Here is an 8,834-nt window from a genome sequence, read left to right on the forward strand (position 1 = left end):
AAAGTAAACGCTCTAAAAGTGAAAAATCGAGTTGGTTTAGAGCGAAATGTGTAGAATTTCGTCTGCAAAACACGTAGAATCGATAAAGTAAGTTTGTATACTTTTTTGACTTGAGTCGGTTTGAATAAGTTTTCGAGATTTGTTCCTTTAATATTTTACTATAAACTTACCCGATGTGCTACTTCGAAGGCTGCTGAAAGATTGATGTCCGAAATTCAAAAGTTTTCGCAAGACTTAATAGGAGAAAATTACTTTACTTTGGAGGGGATCGATGAAACGAGCGGACGAGCGGATGAAAACAATGTGATGACAAAAATGAGCTGCTGCTTCCAGCCGTAAACCACAGTTGGTAAGGTACATATTTCAACCTGGTTGGATACCATATCAGATTATTTGTAAACTATAATTGATGATGTTATAGTAATGCTTGATGTTTGTCTGTGGTTTTACCATTACACGAAGAACACATGTGAACCATAACTGAAACAGGTAACCGTTAGCATTATGTTCGTGAAACAGTTTGTCTCGTTTAAAGAATGGTAATTTTCTATACTGGATGGGGAATGGTTCAAGTCATGTAATAGCAAAGTACTGTTCATGAACGACACAACCGCAGAACACAACAGACCTCGACGATGATCAGTATTGGAACAACTCAGACCACGTCTTGTAGACTTTTGAAAATGTTAATGTTGATATTTTTCCCATTCTCCACGGCCTTTTACTGGAGTTATCAAAAATTTAACGGCTGAGCTCGCCAGGGTTCCGTTTGCTAACTGTAATTGTCTGAATATTCAAGCCAAAGATGACTTACAAAATGCTCTCTTTTCGAGCAGAAACGCTTTCTTTGTATAAAATTGGGTCCACTTATGCCTGAAAAGAATAAAAATTGATGAAAAACGGGGTAGATATTGCAACACACAAAAATACACTGCTGCAAAACAAAACCAGTGAAAATAATTGACATTTCAATAAACAATCTCAAATTATTGCCTACTAAGATTAAACTATAAAATCGGTAGCTAAGAAATTTCAAAGACAAATCACCCCTCGTTGTTTTATAGACAGCGTAAAAAGCTGGATACATCGACTCCCATGCATTCAAGTTAGATGTTTTTCTGACGTTTTTAAGGTGAAACATCTCGGAATTCGAAGATGGCTGGCACAATGGCTGACTTGTGTCCCTACTCACGTTTTCAAAGGCACTAAACTAGAGAAATAATTGGCAAACGTTTCTGATCTTCTTATTCTAAGCTTTCTGCTAGTGCTTAAAGCTAAAATAAAAAGTGCACTGTTGTTGGATGCTTTTTTTTGCGAGATTTGTGCCTTTGAAGTTATAGTGCAATCTTAGAAGTTGATTCCAAACTGTTTCACCTTAATCAACTTTGGGCTCATTCATTTATTTCATAACGCTAAAATTGACCATTCTGCACGGTGAAAATGAAAAATACTAATTAGATTGCGATTTATTGCTTGCAATTCATTTGAGGTGTTTAATATTTGCAAATGATATAAATTTATACTAAGCCACGCATATTTAGGAATTATTATTTTCTGTGCATTTGTGCTGCTCAGTGCAAATTTTGCTAATTCCATAATGGCCGCGGATCTGAAAGTGAGAAACATCTGTTAATATGTGAAGAAAAGAGTTCTAAATGTAACCACGAGCGCGCGAGAAATCAACCGAATATAAAATCTGTATAACAACCAGATCTAAGGTAAGTTCGATTATATGTTTTCCGATCGAATACCAAAAACTTTTCTGGTTGAACTTTTTCAGGAGATTTTGTCTGCACAGCACCCGATTCAACCTCGTTCGACAAATCTGCCTTCGAGGAGCGAACACCAAACGAGACTTCAACAATATTACACAACGGAACACTTTACGGCTTTGGAAAAGATCCTGAAGCTCTGCCGGAAGAATGGGAAGTGACCAAGCAGGGGCATGTACTATGAGCGACCAAACGAGGCATTGCGGTTCAACATTGGGATCGAATAGCAAGAGTTATTGATGATCTTGATTGTGATGCAATGGATCATTAAAATAACCAAAACGGCCGCTATGGAAAGCATAGATAGCGCCACCGTAGCCTTGTGTGTTTGACAGAACAGCAATGCTGTCACAATGTTAAATCCCATATACAGTGGCGCCTTTGTTTTGATGCGGTGAGCACTGACAAAAACTACCTTCAATGATCCATTGAATAGTACACTGTATTTATGGTAGACATGTGGATAAAATAAACAGAATAACGGTTTTGTTGCTCAATTTGTCTTCGACTTTGGTTGCATTTTTCTGATATTTTTGGTTCTAATTTCGAGGTAAACAAAACTGTATCGGCTGCATAAAAAATATGATCGTAATAAGCATTATGATTATTAAAAGCTGTTTATACTTCGTAGGCATATTGCTAAGATATTCACTTCAATGAGTGAATAGACCGAATATGGTTTTAGTATGACCTTTAATCGTTGCAGCATAATATTTTTCGACCGTGTGGACAATCACCCACCCACACCCTTGTAACGCTTTTTGTATAAACATTATTCAATTTTTGTATGTGCTGTAACATCGTTAGGAGACCCACACACCCCCTGCAGCGTTATGAAATTTGTGAATGGGCCCTTTGCATTCTCCCAGTCTACAGTGTGATCTAGGGTCGATGTATTTGCTACTACCACAGATAACAGATGTTGACGTCCGATTGTGAAACTGTGTAAGACAATTGACGGTCATTTTGAATGGCAACACATGTAGCAACATCGTGGTGGCGCTGTCATCGCTAAATTGCCATGACGGTGTCAGTGGTGAACATGAAATATTTCAAGATACTGATATTCACCACTGATTGACGCAATTTGCTGTGTGGTGGCGCTAGTGATTGCAAGGAGTTTAAATTTGAATATTTTCACAGGTTTTCAGAAATTTTTTGCTCTAGCATAAACATCTGTTATCTGTGCTACTACGCTTGAATCATTAGCACGTTCGTTTTCGACCGCGTTCCTGTGTTCTCGTAGGCAAATTTTGAACTTGCGCCGAGTCTGGCCGATGTACACTGCAGGACAATTACTACATGGTATTTGGTAAAATCCTGATTTTTCCTCCGATGGGATTTTGTCTTTCAGGTTACATAACAAATCTTTCAGTGTATTGTTGCTTTTGTAAACTACATGGAAACCGTGGAGTTTGAGGACTGCTTGGATTGGGTGATCTTTGGGTAGAACGGGAGACTAATTCTTTTAACAGCGTTTCAATGCAATGGTGGAAGAGGCTAGCACCGTTCGTCATAAAGTTGCACGACTTGTGGAGGAGGATCATCTGGAACCCTGGGAGCGTCCATAATAGGCATTTGGACAACAGTTTTTCAAATGCATATTTCGTTGGAAAAATCGAATGATTTTGTTTTCATATGCGTACTATGAAATATAGACATTAGAATTGTTGTTAGTCTCCACAGAACGTATATGCGTCTGAGATGTCATTGTGGAAAAGCGTCGAGAATGAATTCCAGCTACTAAGGGGTCCCTTACTAGCATTGAAACCCTGTATTTACAAAAAACTGTACATCTTTCATCACTAAACAACCCAATTTCGGTCACTTTGGTTTCTCCGTGCAGAATGTTTTTATCAGCATTGCCAAACCGGCAACACTGAAATTTCCCTCTATTTCATAGTTGATCTGCATTAGTGGGTAGGCTTGAAACATCACCAAATTGCTCCTTGTCTGTCCTGACCGATGTCAACATAAGAGAAAACATTTTTCGAATTATTTTCAGTTTTTTGTCGAAATATATTAGTAAATCTACCAGAATTCAATGGCAGAATATCAGTGGCCTTGGGAGTATAGTTTTCCACCCTTCTTCACGTAAGTACCTCCGGGAACTCTAAGCTGCTCTAAATTCAGTGATCCAAAACATGACTCGATTCATCCTGTTCAGGGTTCAATCCCACGGGGGCACGAAGGATCAGCAGCTGTCGACTTGGAAATCGCTGATCCTCGACTACCAGAAACACTCGAAACAAGCAGTGCTAAACATCAACGAAGACAGTGTTCCGTTCGTCAATGAGGCCATATCGAGGAAGCTATCGCCCGAGGGACGCCTCTGGGTGATGGAAGCGCTGGAGAAGACGGCCAATGCTGCCCCGATGGACAAGCGAAAACAACAGTGGGAAGTTTACTGGCACACTCTGGACGAGTGGAGCTCCCTGCTGCATGGTTGGGCCGTGGCAAACGGGATGACCAACACGGTCTGCACGCTGTACGAACTGGTGGCCGGTGATCACACCGTAGGAGAGGAATTCCACGGGCTGGATCAGACCGTGCTGAAAAAGGCACTGAAAGTGCTGGAAACTAAGGGCAAATGTGAACTGATTGCCTTTGACGATAGCGAGGGGGTTAAGTTCTATTAGATTTTTTTAAGTTATGTTGTATGAAATATATGTTTATCAAAGTAAATGATATGTAAATATAATTTAAATGAAGATAGCATTAATTTGTACCGGCTCAGTGATAGTACCAGAAAAGTTCCTAAAACTCTTGTATTCTTCACAATTATTGCTGTGCGCGTTTGAAACGCAAATATCAAATGCGGGAACACCAAACGCGGTATGGTTTTCATCAACGAAAGCGAAGTCAAAATCAAATTTTCTTTGTTAGGTTGGCGGTGATGCGGATCATGGTTGCTGAGTATCCTTTGGTTACTTTGTGTTACCGCATTTGAAGCTCAGTTAGATTGGATTTGCACGTCAAACACAAACAGCAATACAGTTGTGCGCAAGGATTGAAAAAAATCATCTCTAGCGACAAACAACACGGTATTTGAACGGTCAAAGAGGGCCGTCGCTCTTGCAGCAGCATGCAAATCGATTTGAACAGCTCACTACGCGCGCGTTGTACCGATATTCTATTACGCTTTGCAAGAAAAATTGCTGATTGCTGGAAAATCCAGGGTAATCTGTTGGAAAATTTTCTATCATATTAATCATAGTCATTCGCAACCTCAAATATTGAATTATTTTTATTTATCTTGCATATACCGTCAACGGGCAATTTTCGCATGCGTTACTAATTATTATGTTGAATTTATATGATAATTGTAATTACAGATAACAAAAGGTAACCAGTGATCTGGGTTAAAGAACCTGTGTATTACTAATTATTAATACCTGAGACATTAATACTATTCAGGTTCTAATGCTATGAAGCATCCGATGCATTATTTGTCGTGGGACAAAGAGTTTGTCGGATAATGTTACAAGTGGCGATCAACTTAAACTATGGTGCATTCGCGCTATTATTTTTCGCGTAGTCCATGCCAAAATAATCTTGAAACCATAAGCAACATATCTGAGGGCAAATCACCAAGTAAAAACGGAAAAATCCTGAAAATAATAAAATATTCACTCGTGAACGATTAACCGCTAGCGCACATGCAGAACGATGCATTATTCGAGGAGCGTAGTTTGTTATGATAACTTAACGACAAAAGTTTAATAGTTGTTGCTATGATCTCAGGATAAAGAACAACCGCGATGCATCATTTATTTTGTCATGATCACTAGATTTCCATCTATCATCAACGTTTCTAAAGAAGAATTTTCAATAGGGTCCTAAAGCCCTGTCCCAATTTTAGTGCCAAACGCTTAAGTTTTGGTCTAAAACACATGTTTACTCAATTTTCTAATGTTTTCCGTTGGTTTAAGTTCAAAAAACATTGTTTTATGTTTTTTTAGATTTTGTCACACCCCTTGACTTAAACTCAAATTTTAGGTGTATTTTGTTTCCCGTGTTCCTTCGCAAATGTCAGATAGGAACAACCCCGGTGTTAAAACTAAAACCCCTGTGGTGTTTTTGTCGACTAAACGAACGTCAATCATGATCAAAAGTGTCAAGGTTCATTTATGGACCCAATTTTCAAATTAAAGCTCAAACATGATATAGCCGTTATTTGAGCGGGAAAAATTGGTAAAGTAGTTGCAGGAACGTGCTCTTTCGTGTTATTAAATAAATACAAGATTTTATCAAAAATTTTAGGACCCAATTATTTACTTATAAAAAAAAAATGATATTTTGGATTATTTTTTTTTTCACTCCGGATAATCGAATCATGAAACAAAAATTCAAATCAAAACATGAAGAAGGCTACCTAATCAACATCACACAAGAAAATATTTTCGGTTTAATTAACCACAGTTGCAGCATTTATGACTAGAAACATTCTTGATTTGACAAGTTTGGCATTGTATGTACTTTTGACCACACTGTGTTGTAAGGCTAGTTGTAAGGTGAGTGTCACGGATTGAAAAACAATGCTATGTAGTCGATACTACTATGGACATGGTCACTTTTTTTAAATATGTCTTTGCTTTTACTGCCCGCATAATTACAAACCATACTTCGACAGTTTCCTATAACATCCACAACAATTTCCAACCATATCTGAATATTTTCATATTCACATCCAAAACAACAATAAACCAACACTACCACGAACTGTTTTGACAATCTGGGGAATGGTATTTGTGCAAATCACAATGTGGGGAATAGGCGGTTAAGTTATGTAACCATTCAAAATCGCTGATTTTTCCGAACAAAATTTTGCGTTTACAGTTAACCAAACTGTTGATATACCATCCATTTCGCACTTGATTTACTGTAAGGCAAACAGTGATAAAACAGTTGAACTATAAATCCAGGACCAAAATAAATAATGTGTGCGTAATAATTGTTTTACAGTTAATTATGGTATTCAAATTCTACTTACCAAACCGCTCTTTTTTTCTTTTTCAAAATAAATTATAAAACGCAATGTTGTCATGTAATTCATATTTATTCTTATTTTAATAACGCTCACATATCAGTGACACATATTCACATAGGTTACTAGTTTATCTCGCGCGTAAGAGGTAAATTTTATAACGTTGAAGAGTGTACGGGGAGTCCTTAAAATGTTTAAGTTCATTCCAATTTTTAGAATACGCACACAAAAAGCATTGCGAGGGGGTATCACAAATGACTATTTTCAGTGTTTTAAAATTTCTCGCTCGCTAGTCCATCGATGCGCCGGTTGAGCGACGTTACAACGATGACTTGGATGGACAATACATACCGGGTCGGAGTAATTCCTTACAGCTACGTTATAATTACTCCTGCTTCCAGATTGATAAGCTTAGTTGAGCCGTTGAGCGATTCATCGGCACTGGCGTCGAATCCATGGCAGCCACCAAATACACATACTTTTCCTCGGGAGTTGCGTTCGATTTGTGATCCAGGTGAAGGTTGGTTGTTCGTGATAAATGAAGCAGTCATCCTCCGGGTTTGCGAAAGACCGGAGACAAACTGGACCAACCGGACAAACTGGACAAACCGACAGGAACTGTAAAGTGGGGGAATCATAAAATTTAAGCTGATTCAATGGACATTCAAAACTTACTTGGCGATTCAGCAAGGATGATTTCTTCCCCGCAGCAGCACTTCAGGAAACTGCTCGGCTCCTCAATACTTTTGTCTGGTTCTTTTCACTGGCTCCCACTCAAATAGAACGAAAAATATATATGTTTTCCAAACACCGCCGATGCGAAAAATCGATTTCCTATGTTTTTTCTTTGGCGTTTTGACAACATATTTTGAATCCATGCACGCTAAAAATAATTCTGCAACTTTTACAGTATGAAAAAATTGGTTGCACATTATTTGCACACAATTTAACTGAGTTAGTTATACATGTAAACATGCTCAAATGTGGGGAAATTTGTATGCATTTTTGAAGAAACTAAATTTATATTGCACATTTTTTCCGACTGTTTAATGTAAAAGAAAACAAATTTCATGACAGCTTGAGGAAACCTGGTTTTAAGCGTGTTCAAATATTTGGTAGCTTACAAATACCAATGCGAGAAACTGTTTGCCAAACTGTTGAAAAAAGGTGATATACCGTTAAATGTACATGTGTAAGTACATTGCGAAAATATCCGCCTAAACCCGTTTGGCAAAATGTCTTTTTACATTGCAACTATTTCTCAAGGGATGAGATTCCAATACGATTTTACAGTTTCAGGGGTATAATCTATAGTGTTACTAATTGGTATAGACTTCTAAAACAGTTGTTTACAGTTTCAGGCATTAGGTTTCATATTGTTCAACATAAAACCAACCGCTTAGGATACATTAACAATTACAATAAGAGAAAACATACTGTAAGGAAACTAAGAAAAAATGTATTTTTCTATGCGGGTGCACTGGTCAATGATTTTTACCTGAGGAGAGAGACTCGCGAAGAGGAAAAATATCAACGTCATATGCAGCCCAGATTCCGCTGTCACGAAACGTCAAATGTAGCCCGTCGTTTTCATGGCTGAAAAAGTGGAAAGTATTGTATTCAAAATAAACTGGTATTAAAATCCTTAGTCAGTTGTTATTTCTAATGCCTGATGCTACGTTTGCTGGCATGAAATTTCACTCAGGCTGTGAACCGTTTCACCAGTTCGTTTAACTTTTAGTTAAAATTTGACAGCTCGATAGTTATTTCCTCTCCGGTTAGAAATAACCCTGCTCTGGAGCATGGTTAAACTTGACAGTTCGAAAGTTATTTTTTGCTCCCGTGAATTTGAGAATAACTAACCATCTGTCAACTTTGTTCTGAAATAACTACTCGACTGTCAAAGCTCAAATGGGTCGACTGCGATGTTCAATTTAACCATTTGAGGAGAAAATAACTATTAAAATGTCAAATTTTAACTAATAGTTAAACGAACTGGTGAAACGGTTCACAGCCTCAAAAGGCTATTTATGCATCGGTGTGAAGCAAACGCAATAAGTTTTTGCTGATGTGTT

At 37.9% G+C, this 8,834-nt stretch overlaps 1 protein-coding gene and 1 long non-coding RNA gene across 2 annotated transcripts; one reads left to right on the forward strand and one right to left on the reverse strand.

The window, feature by feature from the left end:
- The first annotated feature begins 3,683 nt into the window (after positions 1 to 3,683).
- LOC5575384 (vacuolar protein-sorting-associated protein 25) lies at positions 3,684 to 4,487 on the forward strand. Its single transcript, XM_001655691.2, has 2 exons — positions 3,684 to 3,866; positions 3,940 to 4,487. The coding sequence occupies exons 1-2, from the start codon at positions 3,817 to 3,819 to the stop codon at positions 4,409 to 4,411; spliced, it is 522 nt and encodes a 173-aa protein (XP_001655741.1). The 5' UTR covers positions 3,684 to 3,816; the 3' UTR covers positions 4,412 to 4,487.
- A 2,325-nt stretch (positions 4,488 to 6,812) lies between these two features.
- On the reverse strand, positions 6,813 to 7,651 carry LOC110678544. Its single transcript, XR_002501718.1, has 2 exons — positions 7,435 to 7,651; positions 6,813 to 7,377 (listed from the first exon to the last, which is right to left on the reverse strand). It is a non-coding gene; the product is annotated as an uncharacterized LOC110678544 (long non-coding RNA).
- Between the last annotated feature and the right edge of the window lie 1,183 nt (positions 7,652 to 8,834).

This window comes from Aedes aegypti, chromosome 3, assembly GCF_002204515.2.
Source record: "Aedes aegypti strain LVP_AGWG chromosome 3, AaegL5.0 Primary Assembly, whole genome shotgun sequence".
Classification (NCBI taxonomy): Eukaryota; Metazoa; Arthropoda; class Insecta; order Diptera; family Culicidae; genus Aedes; species Aedes aegypti.